This window comes from Salmo salar, chromosome 10, assembly GCF_965601325.2.
Source record: "Salmo salar chromosome 10, fSalSal1, whole genome shotgun sequence".
NCBI lineage: Eukaryota > Metazoa > Chordata > Actinopteri > Salmoniformes > Salmonidae > Salmo > Salmo salar.
The window spans coordinates 13,163,709-13,184,125 of NC_138300.1; the positions used below are offsets into that span (position 1 = coordinate 13,163,709).

At 41.8% G+C, this 20,417-nt stretch overlaps 1 protein-coding gene across 2 annotated transcripts; it reads left to right on the forward strand.

The window, feature by feature from the left end:
• Positions 1 to 4,230: 4,230 nt before the first annotated feature.
• On the forward strand, positions 4,231 to 19,699 carry nexn (nexilin (F actin binding protein)). Of its 2 annotated transcripts, XM_014215870.3 has the most exons (15): positions 4,231 to 4,401; positions 6,872 to 7,388; positions 7,719 to 7,910; positions 8,516 to 8,600; positions 8,902 to 9,050; positions 10,330 to 10,527; positions 12,614 to 12,790; positions 13,385 to 13,573; positions 13,809 to 14,000; positions 15,886 to 15,933; positions 16,499 to 16,696; positions 17,811 to 18,032; positions 18,136 to 18,327; positions 18,508 to 18,871; positions 19,043 to 19,699. In XM_014215870.3, the coding sequence occupies exons 2-15, from the start codon at positions 6,918 to 6,920 to the stop codon at positions 19,054 to 19,056; spliced, it is 2,691 nt and encodes an 896-aa protein (XP_014071345.2). In that variant the 5' UTR covers positions 4,231 to 4,401; positions 6,872 to 6,917; the 3' UTR covers positions 19,057 to 19,699. The 2 variants fall into 2 exon arrangements, with proteins under 2 accessions (XP_014071345.2, XP_045543288.2); XM_045687332.2 differs by lacking the exons at positions 15,886 to 15,933; positions 19,043 to 19,699 and having other exon boundaries at positions 18,508 to 18,906.
• Positions 19,700 to 20,417: the final 718 nt, after the last annotated feature.

Consider the following 20,417-nt stretch of genomic DNA (forward strand, 5'->3'; position numbering starts at 1 on the left):
CAGCAGGACCATGAAGGCCAAAGAGCTCTCCTAACAGGTCAGGGACAAAGTTGTGGAGAAGTACAGATCAGGGTTGGGTTATAAAAAAATATCTGAAACTTTGAACATCCCACGGAGCACCATTAAATCCATTCTAAAGAAATTGAAAGAATATGGCATCACAACAAACCTGCCAAGAGAGGGCCGCCCACCAAAACTCACGGACCAGGCAAGGAGGGCATTAATCAGAGAGGCAACAAAGAGACCAAAGATAACCCTGAAGGAGCTGCAAAGCTCCACAGCGGAGATTGGAGTATCTGTCCATAGGACCACTTTAAGCCATACACTCCACAGAGCTGGGCTTTACAGAAGAGTGGCCAGAAAAAGCCATTGCTTAAAGATAGAAATAAGCAAACACGTTTGGTGTTCGCCAAAAGGCATGTGGGAGACTCCCCAAACATATGGAAGAAAGTACTCAAATTGAGCTTTTTGGCCATTAAGGAAAACGCTATGTCTGGTGCAAACCCAACACCTCTCATCACCCTGAGAACACCATCATCGGCAGGGACTGGGAAACTGGTCAGAATTGAAAGAATGATGGATTGCGCTAAAGATAGGGAAATTCTTGAGGGAAACCTGTTTCAGTCTTCCAGAGATTTGAGACTGGGACAGAGGTTCACCTTCCAGCAGGACAATGACCCTAAGCATACTGCCACAGCAACACTCGAGTGATTTAAGGGGAAACATTTAAATGTCTTGGAATGGCCTAGTCAAAGCCCAGACCTCAATCCAATTGAGAATCTGTGGTATGACTTAAAGATTGCTGTATACCAGCTGAACCCATCCGACTTGAAGGAGCTGGAGCAGTTTTGCCTTGAAGAGTGGGCAAACATCCCAGTGGCTAGATGTGCCAAGCTTATAGAGACATACCCCAAGAGACTTGCAGCTGTAATTGCTGCAAAAGGTGTCTGTATAAATAGTTATGCATGCTCAAGTTTTGTGTGTTTTTGTGTTATTTCTTGTTTGTTTCACCCCAACAAATATTTTGTATCTTCAAAGTGGTAGGCATGTTGTGTAAATCAAATGATACAAACCCCCCAAAATCTATTTTAATTCCAGGTTGTAAGGCAACAAAATAGGAAAAATGCCAAGGTGCGTGAATACTTTCGCAAGCCACTGTAGTGGGGGTTTATTCGATCGCCTATGAATTCTCACAAGGTAGCCCGACCTCCGTCCTCTTTTTCTCTGTCTTCTCTTCACGCAAATGACGGGGATTTGGGCCTGTTCCCGGTTAAGCAGAATGTCCTTCACATCGGGCTCGCGGACTTATTAAATGAAAAAAAAGCTTCTGCCAGTTCGTGGTGAGTAATCGCTGTTCTGATGTCCAGAAGTTATTTTCGGTCATAGGAGATGGTAGCAGCAACATCATGTACAGAATGGGTTAAAAAATAAAGGTACAAACAACACAAAAAAACGAACAAAAAGCACAATTGGTTAGGAGCACGTAAAACGTCAGCCATCTTCTCCGGCGCCATGATACATGATACATTCCGGTGATTGGCCAGTGTACTGCTCACAAACATGCTACTAATGATTTCCAATGCCATGCCCTGTGTGAAGAAGAGGCCAGACTGGCCAGTGAGTCAGCAGCTGTAAGACTGCCATTAGTGAGACTGATAAGAGCTGACAAATGTGTCTGAATCAGGGTTTCTACTACATCCTTCAGCATGGTGAGTACCATAGGTTAAAATTGCTACAATATTCAGAATAGGTTGATCACCCCCCCCCCGTTAGTTTCTTTAAAATCCCTCAAAAGATAGTGTATGAACGCATCATAAGCAATGGCAAAATGTTTAGAATTGCAGGAAATTTGCTTTAAAGACATTTTTTTTTACTCTTCTCTCTCAATTTTCAAACAGAAATGAGGTATGCCTTTGGTCGTTCATCGATGTGTCGTTCTGGTCATGCGCACCGTGACGAACGAAGCTAGTTCGTTAGCCACTTTAGCCAGCCAGTAACTCCTCCAGTACGTGTTGACGTCATTTCACAGGATTTGTTTTTGGACGGAAGCTGTAGAGATCGGTAAGAAATGGCACTTCTGTAGCCAAATATGTTATTCATCAAAAAATAAATGTAAGCATTAAATGACCTGGTATGATGGTGGATTGATCAGTTATACAGTTTAAAGCAGTTATTTTTGTGTTTTTGACCCAAGTCGACCTTTAAAGTAACTGTCCAGTGTTCCCAGATTTCTATGAAAGATGACCTATAATTAATTCCAATGTGGGTGAAATAGTTTTCCTTTCCAAAAATTGTAGTTAAGTATGTTATAAAGCAGCTTTTTGTGTGTTGGAATGGTGCGGGCTTACCCCAACAACAGAATGGTATACCGGTTGTAAAAGATATTCATGCGAGTAGACCGCTAATTGGCCAGCTCATCCTCCTCATCACATACACTGCTGCTACTGTTTACTATCTGTTACTTTATTCCTAGTTATATGTACATATCTACCTCAATTACCTTGTACCCCTGCACATTGACTCGGTACTAGTACCCCTTGTATATAACCAAGTTATCGTTACTCATTGTGTATCTATTATTACGTGTTTTACTTTTCTATTATTTCTCTAAGTAAGCATTTCACTGTTAGTCCACACCTGTTGTTTACGAAGCATGTCACAATAAAATGTGATTTGAATTGATTTGACATTGACTGATCTGACATCATCCTCTATGAGGAAATAGCGAGCACTTTTTAAACAGTCTGTTGAGATTTGAGGTGGGGTTTTTGAAGTGTTTTTTCCACTTATACTGTGTTTTCAAAATACCCCTCCATATCCCACTCAAAACCCCTCAATAGAAGCCTAATAAGTCATGCCAAACTATACGATGGCAGGAAATTGCAGGAAATCTCAAAAACAATTCCAGGGGAGGACCCCCCGGCTACTGTTTGTCCCTCCCAATATCTACACCACAATTTTGCCCTTGGTGAACACTACTTTCTCATCATACTTAAGAGGCATCAGCCTACTATGAGGAGTAGTAGGGTTAGTAATATCATACAGAATGGTATAGCCTTTGGACAAATGCTTGACCCTAAATGACTGATACTGTATATGGAATATGTGGGTTATTATATGACAAAGTAAGACTGTAAACCTGTTATTGTATGGCCCTTGAGACACTGATATGTAGCCTAGGCAGCTAGTCGTCATTGCATAGCACAGTGACAGTGATATTTGGGTTATGGCTGGGCTGCAGTGGGAAGACAAAGGCAACCTGCTTTCACTCATAACAGATAAGCCACCCTGCCTCTCAACACCAACAAGCAGATAGGTGCAGTGAAATGTGTTGTTTTCCAGGGTCAGACATAGTAGTATGGCAACCCTGGAGTAAATTAGGGATAAGTGACTTGCTCAAGCTCTTTTACTGTGTCAGCTCAGGTATTTGAACCAGCAACCTTTTGATTACTGGCCCAACACTCTAACCACCAGGGTACCTGTCACCTTTGGCTGTGTCCTGAGCTGATTATGAATGTATTCCATATAAAAGTTAGGGATGAACACTGGAACTTGGAATGCGCCCTGAGAAGTAGGCATACACTATCATGAGTTTGAGCCGGTCTCTCATGTAAACACCATTTTTACATTTGACATAGGCCTAATGATGAGTTCAGTATTGTGCAAGTTTCATACATGTTTATGTCTAAACCACAGGAGATTGGTGGCACCTTAATTGGGGAGGATGGGCTCGTGGTAATGGCTGGAGTGGAATATGTGGAATGGTATCAAATACAACAAACTCATCAGTTGATGCCATTCCATTCGCTCCATTCTAGACATTATTATGAGCCGTCCTCCCCTCAGCAGCCTCCACTGGACATGTTCAAATGGCGAGCCTACCACACTGTCAGTAAAAAAAAAAAAAAAAAAGACAATCTGTATGTTCTGGTGGAAAAAGGTCAATCATAGGACTAGTAGTAGCCTAATTGCTGAAAGATAACATGCCAACAAATGGTAAATAGTTTATTAAATGTAGCCTTCCTTAACTCACGCAATGTTGTTATAATGGCAGGGAATATACCATTTGACAAATACAAACACAATCAGGGAGACTGGCTGAGAGAACCGCAGCTGTATCTGCGTCGAGCGAACAGAAAGCACCATGCGTATTTGAGGCGACAGCTGAACCTGTCGCTGGCGCGCGCGGAATGCGTTGGACGGCAAAAGTAGTACTTTTATGGAAGCTGGTTACGGATATGTAACCTCACCCATTCGACTTTGAGTCGTCTCACAGTGAACAAGGCGCACACATCACCGTCCTTTGACAAGTTGGGATTTCTCATCTTGCCATTACTTTTGTTTTGATCCACTATTTGTACAGAAAATTCCTATGATAAGGAGGATATTACACTGAAACAGGTAAACGTTTTTTCCTGCAAGACTTTAGTTGAAGATAATGTGTGATATGTGGATGTTAAAATTCACCTGTTGGGGAGAGTTTCAAATTTGCCCCTCAATTGTTGATCTTTAAATTGAGATTTGTAATATAAATGAAAAAAATAATGTTAAGTAAACTATAATTTAGTAATAAAAAAAGGTGAAATATTGAAAGTAATAATGTTTCAGTTAGGCCTATAGTTGACTTTGCTTTGTCATTCAGCTGTTGGGTATAAAAACATACACAAAAAACATGTTTTGTTTAGCTGTAAATTAAAATATTCTGTTAGTTTGGTACTGTTCTTTTTTAATGTCAGTCTAACATGACCAAACATCAAAGAAATCCAGATATGTTCTTTTAAAACACAGATTATTTCTATTTGAACACACAGATTCTTCTAGCTCATTGTCAATGGTATTTAGTGGCAGCTGCGTATATACTGTTAGACCAAAATAGGACTTCACTTGCCAGGCCTAAATGTGTTGGTTAACTATGATATGGCAGTTCAAGTTATTCTAGGCAAATCCTTGCATGAAATGTGGGGTCAAGAAAAGTATTCATGGGTGAAACTGTAATTCAATAGACTAGATCATGTTTAGGGTAATAACTTTTGATTCTTCTTGCCAAAATGTAATACTCTAAATGATTAAATATGAGGTCATGATTGATACAATAGGCTACTTAAATTTATATACCATATTGAAGTGCTTCAGCAATAATATAAATATGCCTGGAATTATATTTTTCTAATGGTTTTTGTATTTCAGCAAAGGCCTGCAACTTCTTTGTACAGAGATGGTGACTTGGGCTTTGTGTTTGCTTACTGCATCCCAATATTGTATCATTTGGATTAGTGTCCATTTGTGATATACAAAGAAACAATTTTGCGATAAAAAGGGTATCGTTTAAAAAAACAAAAAACATTTACATGAATTATCACCTTTATTATCATGCCTGGTTATCACAGCTGGATTGAAGATGGCAGTGTATTATGATGACCAAATCCACAGCTGTAACAGATGTACTGATCCCAGTCTAATGGTGAATTGGATGAGATAAGATTTTTAGAATGAAGCCTTGGGTTGTTCATATATTGTTAGAATCCAGTTAATTACCTGTTACTCTCAGACTGGCAATCCATACCATCAACGTCATAGTAGTTGTCGTACTCAAAGTCGTTGATGTGATAAGTGCCAACACAGCTGTCTATCAGGTGTGTAATGGGAAATCGATCTGAGCTTGAACTCAAAGTCAAATTTGCAACAGGTGATCCTTTTGACAAAAAGTTGTACGTGTTGTACTCTGTTAGGTAGGCCCATATAATCAACATTTGGCCAACATTGGGTGCATTTAGGCCTACCTTTCAAGCGTTCAATCCATCAATCAGTCAAATCAATGACACTGTATTTGTTGGCCTCTCTCTTTTTATTCAAATCATATCAAATTGTATTGGTCATATACATGTTTAGCAGTACTTTGCACTGCACTTTGTTCACCGCAAACCCTTGACTTTTTACTTCGGTATTATTACCAAGAGAATTGATGAGAACAGATTCAAAACGTATAGCCATGCCGGATGCCAAGCTAAGACTTCTAACACACGGATCAACAGTAACCTTTTCAGTGCCTGATGACTCTATGGCCCAAACATCTCTTGCTCATCCGATTGTCTGGGACTAAGTCTGGCCGTTTTGTCAAGGGTCTGTTGGGCGACATGCGGCTGCCGACCCTAGCTCTGTCCCACCGCATATCACTCATCAGAAATAGCCATGATCACATGGCCTGGACACACAAGTGGGCTATACTTAGCGTTCTGACCCTGCACATTGTGCTGTGGCTCAGTATACTGGGGAGGGGGAGCAACCCTTTCCTCCCCTAAACTGCAGCAGCCATGAGGTGCCTGCCTCCCCAAACAGACACTCGCAAGACTTCAGATGCTCAGTAATTGTGCTTATTTATAATGTGATATTGTGTAGGCAGGGTATTAATTAATCAATCTAATGTATTCTATAGAGCCCTTTTACAGTAGTTGCCACAAAGTGCTTCACAGTGTAATATGTAGGGTAGTAAAACAATCACAGATATTCAAAGTTACACACATTCTTGAAGTCCATATAGGCTAGTCATTTACCACACCACATTTCAGAAAGGGCCATTTGTAATGTTTACCTGTGAAACTGTTGTCTATTCAATATAGTTTGTTCAATTGGCTCAATCTGAAGTCCATCATTGGTAGACCCGTCATACCATTACATCTTTGATGATGGTTGAGAAGAATGAGACTACATTTAGTTAGCATTTTTTGATGGAGAAAGTTTGAATATGGGGCAGAGGAACTTAATAAAATTGTTAAAGCGATATGCATTAAAAAAAAAATCATAAAATGATTATGTGAAGATTAATAGGTTGTTATTGTACGATACCGTAATGTTACCTTTCTTTTTTTGACAGGTAACATTTGAAGAGGACCTTGTCAATTTGTCAGAGTGGCGCAAACATGACTGAGGTGGCACAGAATGTTGCTGATGTCGCATACGACACGACTGATGTGGCACGCGGCATGAACGATGTGGCACGCGACATGAGTGACGTGGCACCCGATATGAATGATAAAGCGCATGGCGACGTCGCGACCGAGTGGCACGGGCTTGGGGCACACAAAGAGGACGATGCCCCACATGACAAGCATGATGAGGCACTTAGCGAGAATGAGGAAGAGGTTCACACCGAAGAGGACGAGGTTCACACAGAGCCTGAGGAGGATGAGGAAGATGAGGCACACAACATGAGTGAGGTGGAGCACAGAGAAAATGATACGGCAAAGGACGAGCCAATGCAAAGGTCAAGATCGTGGAAGGACAAGAATGATGTGACACAAAATGGTGTGGCTCATGACATGGACAATGAAAAAGAGGAAGAAGAGAAAGACCAGTTACAGAACATATCTGAAGTGGCACTGAAACAAGAGGTGAGGCATGGCCATAGCACGGCCATATCTGTGAGTTTACCCTGTTGGAGTTGATGTATTAGCTTACTTAATAATAAGGTTTACTTCTGGGCATGTTCAATATTAAATATAGTAGGTTGTTGAGACAATTACTGATGTTACATTAGGGAGTGTGCCTGTAGATCTCTCATAAAGTTTCTGCAACGTTCAACTGAATAGCACTATTCAACATGGGTTTGAGTTCTTAGACTCTCAGCCCTATGGATTTCACTCCTATGAATCTTTCCCTTAGCACACTCCCAATCCTTTACAAAATGTTACATTGACACTTGTATCTTCATCTTTCTCCAGAGACTCCTGCGCTTCAAAAAGCCGGTGGCCAGGAGCTACGTGCCCCAGATTGGTAAGGCTGACGTGAAGAACAAGTTTGAGGCCATGCAGAAGGCCAGGGAGGAGCGCAACAGTAGGAGGAGCCAGGAGGAGCACCAAAAGAGGAAGGAGCAGTATGTCAAGGAGAGGGAATACAACCGCAGGAAGCAACAGGTCGGGGGTCAAAACAAGACAGAGATAACCCCAACTAACTGTGACCTGCATGGTATGGAGCACTAGCCTCAACAACCACAGTGTGGGTGTACTGGAGAACGTCATCATATCACTTTGTGCAGAAAAATCACACCTTTTTTATTTAATTGAAATACCTTATAGTTGTGTTTGGGTTGTGCTTTTATCCATCTAGGGTGATTATTATAAAAACATTTTTACTGATATTTACTGATAACGTACTAAATCAATTGTGCATTTTATGCATGTTGTCCTTTATCACAAGCTGTATCACAGGATGCAGCGTTGTAAAACAAACAGTGTCCGATACGAGGGATTAACACATTGATACTCAGGAGGGGGGAAGAAAACGCCCTGTACTATCGTAGTCAACTCTCTGAGACGGGATGCCTACATGCTGATCTCCCCCATGTCACAACCACATGATCCAATCAGAGGCCTACCTGCAGGTCACATGCATGTGCAATTACACAGGATTAGGGGCTTGAGAACTTGCTGGGACCAGCATGGCTCCTGAGTGTGCAAAGCAGATGATCCCAGATAAACCGGTAACCTCTCAGCAAAGCTCTCCCTCTGATCCACCACAGATAAAAGAACTACTCGCCTCCAGTGATGAGGAGGAGGAGGTGAAGCCAGCCAAGGTAGAGAAATCCTACGTCCCCAAGATCACAGGTAGGAAATGGGGGTATTGTTGAGGGTGTAGAGGAGGGCAGGTGGGCTGGGAGAGGGCTGAGGAAGAGGGCTCTGTTCTAATTCTCATCTCACCTCATGGGGCAAATTCATTTGGCAACAAACTGAAGGATACGGACTGAAACAGGGAGGGACTACCTGGACTCATCCAACAAGGAACGCTCATTTTCAATTCCAGTTGCAAAACGTTTTAAAACGTTGCATGCCTAATGAACATGACCCTGTTGTTTGTGCTGTGGTCTCATCTTCATCGTCATCTACATGTGGGTTCTACACTCTACAGGTAGCGTGAAGGGGAAGTTTGCTGAGATGGAGAAGCAGAGACAGGAGGAGGAGAGGAAGAGGATGGAGGAGGAGAGGAAGAAGCGCGCCACCCAGGACATCATGGAGAAAGCGAAGATGCAGAAGGAGCTGGCCAAGAAAGCTGCAGAGGTAAACTTGTGGGATTCCTTCCAGGTATACTGTAGTGTAGCCTATAAGGGAAGTGGGACAGTAGGGCTGGATTGCTCAGACGCTGCCTCTATTGAGGGACTGGCCTCCATCTATGTGTAATCAGTCAGGTAATCCTCAGCTGCCACCCAGATGAGTTATTTTAAGTGCCATTTGAAAGGCTAACAGTTGGTGCAGGTTGGAGGGAAATCCTGCAGTGGAGTCCAGTGGAGCTGCAAGCCACAGCAGCTCTGAGAACACATATTCAGGTCATATGCTATGAATTTTGGGTGTATCTGTCAAGTTGAACAAGGTTTTCCTCACTAGTCATCACGTAGTGGCTTTAGTATCCTTAGAATGGATCACAAACAAAATTGCTGCTTCGAAGGCATTCAGCGCTAGTTGCAATGACGCTTTATGCATTGACGCTAGCTGTAGCTATACCCATGCCAAACTGGACCGAAGCCAGTTCTCCAAATTGATGTTGACCTAGATACGATAAGGTGGTAGATGTCAATAAGTGACAACACACACTAGGAAGTACTAGGAAGCATTATGCCTAATGCTTGTATTCAGTGCTTACTGTACTCACGTTGTTGATCTTAGTTCTACTCCAGTGATCTATTTGTTTCTTGAACATGGTGAAAGCTATATAGACTTCAATCTTCATTGTCTCCTTTCACTGCAACCTACTGCATGTACCTTTACTGTATAGTAGTGAGGAAAAACTTGGGGAAGTCTTTATTGAGGGTGGGAGGTAGCTTTAACCTGAGCCAGTACTGACCGAATGAGCTATAAACAATTGGGCCACCGTGCTTACAAGTTCTGCTGCTGCATGAGCCACATACACTGCCAGGTGTAGACAACATGTGACTGGCAACTGTTTCCCACACCACTGACTAAATTAGCCCCTATTGCCCTCCCCTCCTATTTTAGGGCTGACATTCACAGACTGACCATTGAAAATGGTGGCCATTAAGTGAAAGAATGTTCTCTTTTATGGGCTGTTAGTCCTCTCTCTCTCTCTCTCTCTATTTTGACATAACATAGGCAGGTATCAACTAGTAATTTTATAATGTATAACATAGCTTTAGCCCATTACTTGGTTATACACAACCACTTCAGCATTTGTCAAGTTCACAGACCAGGAAGTGGTTTGTGTTATTGATGTTTTATGTGCTAAACCCCCTTTGGGAATCAATAAAGTACTGTCTTATCATATCTTACCTCATGTTAAATGTAATTTCCTTTTCTCACAATGGCTTTTGTCCACTTATGTCAGGAGGGAGATGACAGCATCCTGGTCTGCGTGGTGCCGTCGAAGCCATCGCGACCTCCAGGCAGGATCAAGATGAACTTTGAGGACCTGGAGAAGAACCGTGAGGAAGAGCTGAAGAGGAGGACTGAGGAGGAGAAGAAGAAGCGCTACAACGAGAACAAGCAGTCCTTCCGCGAGGCCAAGCGGCGCTCGGTTATACAGGTGAGCTGAGGAGGACCTCTCCAATAGGCTTTGACAGGACTGGCAGCGTAGCAGTTTTAGGAGGAAATCAAGGAAAATTGAATATTTCTTGAAAGCCATTATATCCATGTCAATCTGTGTCAATACTTCAATACAATACTTCATGGGAATATGGTGGTCTAGGTATAGATTGTTTATGTCAGCCCACAGGACAAAGAAAGAGCTTAAGTGTTTCAAGGAAAAGCTTTAATGAAATCTATTCTGTCTGTGTCAATACTTTGTGGTAATATGGGGGTCTAAGTGTAGATTGTTTATATCAAAGCAGGATGAGGAGCAGCCCACAGAGAAGTAGCTTTGGTAGGACAAAGGAACAGCTTACAGTGGATTGCGAAAGTAGTCACCCCCTTGGCATTTTTCCTATTTTATTGCCTTACAACCTGGAATTAAAATAGATTTTTGGGGGGGGTTTGTATCATTTGATTTACACAACATACCTACCACTTTGAAGATACAAAATATTTTTTATTGTGAAACAAACAAGAAATAAGACAAAAAAACTAAAAACTTGAGCGTGCGTAACTATTCACCCCCCAAAAGTCAATACTTTGTAGAGCCACCTTTTGCAGCAATTACAGCTGCAAGTCTCTTGGGGTATGTCTCTATAAGCTTGTCACATCTAGCCACTGGGATTTTTGCCCATTCTTCTCCAGCTCCTTCAAGTTGGATGGGTTCAGCTTGTGTACAGCAATCTTTAAGTCATACCACAGATTCTCAATTGGATTGAGGTCTGGGCTTTGACTAGGCCATTCCATGACATTTAAATGTTTCCCCTTAAACCACTCGAGTGTTGCTTTAGCAGTATGCTTAGGGTCATTGTCCTGCTGGAAGGTGAACCTCCTTCCCAGTCTCAAGTCTCTGGAAGACTGAAACAGGTTTCCCTCAAGAATTTCCCTGTATTTAGTGCCATCGATCATTCCTTCAATTCTGACCAGTTTCCCAGTTCCTGCCGATGAAAAACATCCCCACAGCATGATGCTGCTGGGGATGATGTTCTCAGGGTGATGAGAGGTGTTGGGTTTGCGCCAGACATAGCGTTTTCCTTGATGGCCAAAAAGCTCAATTTTAGTTTCATCTGATCAGAGTACCTTCTTCCATATGTTTGGGGAGTCTCCCACATGCCTTTTGGCGAACACCAAACGTGTTTTCTTATTTTGTTCTTTAAGCAATGGCTCTTTCTGACCACGCTTCCGTAAAGCCCAGCTCTGTGGAGTGTACGGCTTAAAGTGGTCCTATGGACAGATACTCCAATCTCCGCTGTGGAGCTTTGCAGCTCCTTCAGGGTTATCTTTGGTCTCTTTGTTGCCTCTCTGATTAATGCCCTCCTTGCCTGGTCCATGAGTTTTGGTTGGCGGCCCTCTCTTGGCAGGTTTGTTGCGGTGCTATATTCTTTCAATTGTTTAATAATGGATTTAATGGTGCTCCGTGGGATGTTCAAAGTTTCAGATATTTTTTTTATAACCCAAGCCTGATCTTTACTTCTCCACAACTTTGTCCCTGACCTGTTTGGAGAGCTCCTTGGTCTTCATGGTGCCGCTTGCTTGGTGGTGCCCTTTGCTTAGTCCCCAGACTCTGGGGCCTTTCGGAACAGATGTATATATACTGAGATCATGTGACAGATCATGTGACACTTAGATTGCACACAGGTGGACTTTATTCAATGAATTATGTGACTTCTGAAGGTAATTGGTTGCGCCAGATCTTATTTAGGGGCTTCATAGCAAAGGGGTGAATACATATGCACGCACCACTTTTCCGTTTGTAATTTTTTTTTTCATTTTTGAAACAAGTAATTTTTGTTCATATAACTTCACCAATTTGGACTATTTTGTGTATGTCCATTACATGAAATCCAAATAAAAATCAATTTAAATTGCAGGTTGTAATGCAACAAAATAGAAAAAACGCCAAGGGGGATGAATACTTTTGCAAGGCACTGTAGGTGTTTCTAGGAAAATCTCATCTTTCATGACAGCCGTTCTGTTCTGTCTGTGTCGATACTTCATGTGGATATGGTGGTCTCTAAGGTAGACTGTCTTTGTCAACGCAGGATGAGGATGAGGAGCAACCCACGGAGAAGGAACAGGTGATTCCTGGGAAACTGAAGATGACGTTTGAGGAGGCGGAGAAGGAGAGGCAGGAAAGGCTGAGGAAGCAAGCTGAGAGGGAAGCTAAACGACGTCTGCAAGAGGAGAAGAAAGCCTTCGAAGTGGCCAAGCTGGAAATGGTGACTGATCTTATAAAACCTTATTAGCTCATTCCTTATTAGCTTATTAGCACATTACGTTTCAATGTCCTGTACTTTCCCTGTGATAGGTCAGATATTTCCGACTTGCTAGATACTGTAAACCTTGAAGGTAAATTATCAGCGTGGCCATTCTGTACCAACCCTGCATATCCCCTTCATACATCCTGCAGAGCTTTTCTCTTGTGCTTTTGAAGTGTTAAATTGACTTGTGCCGTCTTTAGGTCTTGATGAGACTTTTAAAGAAGCAATCTCAATCTGTAAGAGCTTGCATGTTGGTGTGTATAATGTAGTTACAAAGGTGAACATAATCTTGTAAACATGGGATGAGGCCTAAAACGATCCACCTTTTCTGAACAAGAAAACCCCCCGGAAAAAAACCCTGTATTAAACAGTCAATGCATCCTTAACGGTAGCATTTATTTAGCACTACGTACAATTAAGCTTCGATAAGGTGCTTTGAGGCTCTTCCCGGATTGAACCTGCGCTGTTGTTGTTAGCGCTGTGTTCTAATCAACTGAGCTATTCTTCCCAGCCTTGTGCCTTGTGTGATTTTGGAAGTTGATGTGCTTGCAGGGCGACGATGAGGAGGACTCACAAGGAGCTCAGGGCGAGAGAGAGGTGATCCAGCCTGGTAAACTAAGGCTGAGCTTCGAGGAGCTTGAGAAACAGAGGGTAGAGAATGAGCGTAAGGCAGCAGAGGCGGAGTACAAGAGACGAATGGAAGAGGAGAGGAGGGCTTTCGCCGAGGCCAGGAAAAGCATGGTCAGTGAGAGTAATATAATGGTCACTTCACCTGATCCCAGATCTGATTGTGCTGTCTTGCCATCTCCTATGGTCATTGCCATGTCATAGGAGATGGCTATACAGCACAAACTGATGTGGGACCAGGCAAAGCCCCTAGCCTGGTCATTGTGTTTAGAGTTCCTTTTTCATACTGATCCCACCCAGAGATGTCAGACACTAGTTTGAGCTCTTTCGTTGTTGTCCCCTTCTCCAGATAGTGGATGATGACGATGAGGTGTTGCTGGCCATGCTGAACCTGGAGGGCAGCAAGCCAGGGAAGCTGTGCATCAGCTTCGAGGACAAGGAGCGTCAGAGGAGAGAGGCGGAGGAGAAGAAAGCAGAGGAGGAGGCCAAGAGGAGGCTGGAGGAGGAGAAGAGGCTCTTCGCAGAGGCCCGCAAGAATATGGTAGGACTGGGTAACATACCCATAGAGATCCTACAATTCACTAGAGGAATTTGGCATCTTAGCAACATGATAAAAAAATCTGCCATCTTGCCAGTGTAACCCTCTCACCAGGCTCGAATATGACTCTCACAATATTAACTTATGCAGAGTATCTCAGCAGCATGGGATGTTAGGTGAGAAGGACATCTCCAATAAGAATTCCTATTGTAAACTATCTAGGCTTATGACAATAGGGTATTAACTTCAGATGAAATGATTATAGGTTTCTGTTACTGAATCAGGATAAACCATCCCATGCATTAAATTAAATTGAAACAATCAATGACTCCACCAAGGCAATATACATAACGTTCCATATGTGTATTAAAACCTTTTCAAACACAAATACATTTTCAGACACAACATCAAAAGAAATAAAAAATAATCCCCAATGAGTTGTGCACAACTGTGTCCAAATTATTTCAAGTTAGCTTAAATAAACCGTTGGCGCGCGTTGGAGCTCAAAAAAAATGGAGACACCCAAAAATATCCTGAAGCACCTCACATTGTGGTTACTCACTGCTTGGTAGATATTCCTTCAGCGAAGTATGGTAGTTCCATGCAGGTTTCCTCACAAAGTCCAAGGCAAGCACAACTACCCATGCAGACAGTATTCCTTAGCCGTAACCGATATCCCATGGGAACACGAACTCGTTAAGCTTCCCAAGACATTATCTCCCGGTGTCACTCGATGCTAGGCTAACCTCAAGGCTGGCAAACACCTACACGACGAGACGGTAGCTTCAGTCTTTACTAAGTTTTAACAAAATTATAACAACTCTTTTATAAAATAAAACATGTATTTCCCTTCATGTCTTAGTAGCTATGGGTTTTGTTCTAGTTCTGTCGTCTTCTTTTATAATTTTTCTTCACCAACTGTCCTAAGGTAAAACGTCCATCCTTTCATCAACGTCTTTTTCCCTCTCTTTTTCCCAGGCCTCCCGTTAACCAGGTCAACTCCCATTGGCCACAACTTAACAAGCGACCTTATTGGTCAAACTTAAACTTCAAAGTAAAACGAACTATTCACTTATACATTAAATAAATATTTCTTCAAAAAGCATAATGCATTAACAACATTACAGTTTAGGAGCAATTCAATCATCTTTTAAATATAATACCAATTAATTATAACAAATAAACTCAATACCTGGTTCAAACAAGGGTATTACACTAGGAAGAAATGTGATTTTTAGAAACAGATCAAATATGGTATAACTATGGTATAAAACAATACATTTGTGAATCATAGGATCTCTATGAACATACCTCTGCAGGCAGCACCAGCATGTTGCTTATGAAGCCCTGCGCTAACATGTTGGTTATAGTGGGCTACGTTCAGAAGGAGCATGTGAAAAGATTGAAATTATTTTGATGAATCATTTATTCCTGTTTTTTCATCATGATTAGAGCCACAGTGAGTTACTTTTTGGAACTTGTTTTGCGTGTGTATGTCACAGATGAATACCTTCAGTTTCTCACGCTGTGCGATATTATGAACTCTGCTTGAGCTGTGTCATCTGAGCACATATCCAATGTAATGCTCACACTTTAAACAAACTACAAATTACATTTGCAAACAAATGATTTGTGTAGGCCTTACGAAGGCTTTATTATGACTCCATAGTTCTTATAGTTCAATTGAAGTTATAGTTTGTTTAAAGTGTGACCAATCTACTGAAAACTAACCCGAATATTAACAGTTGAGGTAGCCTATATTTAATATAAGAACTCAATCTCTAATTGGTCTATAATAGGACATGGATTAATCCTACATGATGATGTAACATTACTGAAACACTACACTTGCAATTGCTGTTCCTACTTTCAAATGATCTTCTTAAAGAGCCCCCTGGATCGGGAAAAATCTAAGACTTCATATCAAGATGGAGAAGTAAGATATTTTCACTTTCAAATGACAATTGTATTTGTACACTGACTAAGAAGAAATAACACAGTGTTTCCCATGAACTGCTAATACTGTAAGTTCTTATTGTAAGTCAAAGGTTATGCATGGATGTGAATGGTCTGTATGAATGGGATATTCAGTAGGCATACTAACACTGCTGGCTTGCTTTAAAAGTGGCTCCCCATCGGTGTGTAATAGTGTGTCCTGGTTACTTGGACTGATTCTACAATGCTGTTGAAAGACTTACAAGAACGAGATTAAAAATCTTCATCTCATTCTAGGGCTTTTTACAGTATCTGATGAGAAGATCAATGTGATTTGGTTCTCTTAGCTTTGCTGGTCAATGTGTCTATGTTGCTTAGCTTTGCTTTTCATTGGGTGCTTCACTGTTTGTGATTCATTCTGGGAGGGTTAAACCGGTGGATTAAATTGCTATTGGAAGCTGCTATGATGATTGATTTGTGATTAAAGATTATTTGTGCTGTTTGATTCTGATTGGTTTATAGTGAAATGTCAAATGACACCATGCTCTGTGTTTGTATTCCACCAGGTGCTAGACGAGGAAGAGGAAGGGATGTTCAAGAGCGAGTCCCAGGAAGCATTGCACCCTGGGAAACTAGAGATGAACTTTGAGGAGCTGCTGAAGCAGAAGGAGGAAGCCGATAGGAAGCGCAAGGTGGAGGCGCGCAAAAAGAAAATGGAGCAGGAGAAACTGGAGTTTGAGCAGCTCAGACAAGAGATGGGAGAGGTCAGTCATCAACATGGTATCAGTCTCACAATGCTGTTAACTAAAACCCACATGGGAAGTCTCATGGATATTGGCATGGAACTACCAACTGCAGAGATTGATGACAAGACGAGGAGAACCAGGGACCGTATTTATCAAGCGTCTCAGAGTAGGAGTGCTGATTTATGATCAGTTTTGCCTTTTAGATCACAATCCCAAGATTACATGGACAGGTGGGACCTGATCCTAGATCAGCCCTCCTACTCTGAGACGCTTGGTACATACGGCCCCAGTTTAAACCATGAGACCAACAGTGAGCTCCAAAAGTATTGAGACAGTGGAAATTGTTTTGTTGTTTTGGCTCTGTACTCCAGCACTTTGGATTTGAAATGATAAAATCAGGTTAAAGTGCAGACTGTTTAATTTGAGGGTATTCTCATCCATACCGGGTGAACTGTTTAGAAAGTACAGCACTTTTTGTACGTAGTCCCCCTATTTTAGGGACCAAAACTATTTGGACAAATTCACTTATATGTGTATTAAAGTAGTCAAAAGTTGAGTATTTGGTGCCATATTCCTAGCAGCAATGATTACCACAAGCTTGTGACTTTCCGTAATCATGGTAGAATTGACATTAATGTATAAGTGTTTAGAAACATATTCTATTCTTATTAACAATAAAAGTAAAATAAACTCCAAAATGACACAATACATTATTGACCATTAATTTCAATTGGGCACAAAATAATCTGAAATACAACTTAAACAAACAGCAAATGAATCCAACAAGTTTGTAGAGTCACAAGCTTAATGTAATCATTGTGCGCTAGGAATATGGGACCAAATACTAAAGTTTTAACTACTTTAATACACATATTGGTGAATTTGTTCCAAGACTTTTGATCCCCTAAAATGTAAAAAGGTGCTGTAATTTCTAAATGGTTCAACCGATATGGATGAAAATACCCTCAAATTAAAGACAGACTACACTAACCTCATAGTCATTGTACCATTTCAAATCCAAAGTGCTGGACTACAGAGCCAATACAAAAGAAAATACTTTTGGAGCTTACTGTATGCTTCTATTGTGATCGTATCCTCATCACTAATCAGTTCAATGTGCTTCTTTCCAAAGGATGAAGTGAATGAGTGCTCTGATACAGTGAGTAAGGAGTATGAGGAGCTGAAGAAACTCAAGAGGACCGGCTCCATCCAGGCCAAAAACCTCAAGTCCAAGTTTGAGAAGATCAAGCAGTTGAAAGACGAGGAGATCCAGAAAAAGATTGAGGACGTGAGAGCAAAGAGAAAGGCCGTAGACGAGGAAATCAAAGAGAGGGAAGAAGAGCGGATCCAGGAGGTATATATTTGAGCACGATCCTTCAGAATCGCTTAGGAACGCCAACATGTTGGTCTGTATCATGTTCTTCTGAACTCACTTACTGTAAGGGCTGTTTTTTCAGGAGGATGATGACGGCAAAAAGGACACAGAGAAGGGGGCTGAGGAGGCTCCGTTCAGACAGAAGGTGGACATGCGTGCACGGTTCGAACAAATGGCCAAAGCCAGAGAGGAGGAGGAGAGGAAAAAGGTGGAAGAACAGAAGCTGCAGAGGATGCAGTTCGAGCAGCAAGAGATTGACGCCGCTCTCCAAAAAGTAAATCCCTCTTTCATCGGGTTCAATCATCGGGTTTCTCGTTGTTAAACTGTGGGCATGCTTGACACGCATGACATTCTAAAAACGCATGACAGTTCAGTTCAGCCCGAAGTGGTAATGTGAGAGGGGGAGGGGTTCCAAAAATTGTAAATGTGATATCACGTGTCATGTCTTTGGCAGAAAAGGGAAGATGAGGAGGAGGAAGAGGGAAGCATCATCAATGGCTCGGCAGCCTATGAGGATGAGGAGGACCACGCCAGGTCGGGGGCTCCGTGGTTTAAGAAGCCCCTGAAGAACCAATCGGTGGTGGATGCCGAGCCAGTTCGGTTCACGGTGAAGATCACCGGGGAGCCCAAGCCGGAGGTAACCTGGTGGTTTGAGGGGGAGATGCTCCAGGACTGTGAGGACTATCAGTACATAGAGAGAGGGGAGACATTCTGCCTCTACCTGCCAGAAACCTTCCCTGAGGATGAGGGAGAGTACATGTGCAAAGCTGTCAACAGCAGAGGCACCGCTGCCAGCACCTGTATCCTAACGATAGAAAGTAAGCAATCGTCCGTCTGACTGCCACTGCATGCCTGCATGATACCACTTCCTGTTTTAGTTTTCTGATCTTCCTATGATTGGAAGGGATCGCATGCTCCTCTTCCTCATTGGCTTGGTTCAGCTGGTTCATCCATGGGTAACACCTTCCTTTTCTGTTTCTCTCTTCCAGCTGAGGACTACTGATGCTTTCCTTTTTCTGGAACTTTCCCTGTCTCTCTCACTCTTTTTTGTATAACGTAATATCTCATGTTAGAGCCAAAAAGAGGAGGAAACAGCAGTATGCTAGCCATTCCTTCTAGGGATACACACAAAATGAAAAGTGCAAGATCATGTTGTTTACGTATTGCTCATCATTCATCCCTTTCATTATTATGTTTAGGAGGAAATTTGTGCCAAATCACATATTGGTCCCATGAGTGATTGCTGCCATGAATGACGTTCAGATTGATTTTGTGATCATATCATAGATCACAACGCTTGTGCATCTGGGAAAATGTCCCTTCAAAGGTCAAATTTCAGAAAGTTTCATTTGAGAATATGGTGCAAGCCAATTCAAAGCCTTTTGATATCCCTGTGAAATAGATACAGCAGTATGCACAATCTATCTGAAACATTGGTTACTAATAAAAATAATGGTCTATTTAGGATTTTTGTTTCTTTTCTTTTTTAATATTTTGTTAACCTAAAAGGTACACAAAGAATTTTCATATCCCAAAAGCATTATATAGTTGTATGGTTTGAAATATAATGACACAATTGGTTTTATGCTAGCCTAAATATTTGTGATACGTTTATTAAAAGTTTTAATAAAATGTGCTAAATACCAGTCTCTGTGCAACTGTTCTATCATTTTTTTTACACGAATTACAGTAATGTAAATGTATGGATGGAGGGATGGATGGAGAGGAGGGTTTCTACTTATTCCATTCGATTCTACTCTATTCTAGGGCATTTGTAGTTTATTACAATGTTGGAAGACAGATCCTATTTTCAGTTGCACCTTTATCAAGGTGCATATATTTTGATGTACATTGATCAACAGTTACGTAAGAATGATATATATATGAAAAATATACACAACCGTTCAAAAGTTTGGGGTCACTTAGAAATGTCCTTGTTTTTGAACAATAGTTTGAGAAACAGACGCCTCACAAGTCCTCAACTGGCAGCTTCGTTAAATAGTACCCGCAAAACACCAGTCTCAACGTCAACAGTGAAGAGGCGACTCCGGGATGCTGCCTTTCTAAGCAGAGTTCCTCTGTCCAGTGTCTGTGTTATTTTGCCCATCTTAATCTTTTCTTTTTATTGGCCAATCTGAGATATGGCTTTTTCTTTGCAACTCTGCCTAGAAGGCCAGCATCCCGGAGTCGCCTCTTCAACTGTTGACGTTGAGACTGGTGTTTTGCAGGTACTACTTAACGAATCTGCCAGTTGAGGACTTGTGAGGCATCTGTTTCTCAAACTAGACACTCTAATGTACTTGTCCTCTTGCTCATTTGAGCACCGGGGCCTCCCACTCCTCTTTCTACTCTGGTTAGAGTCAG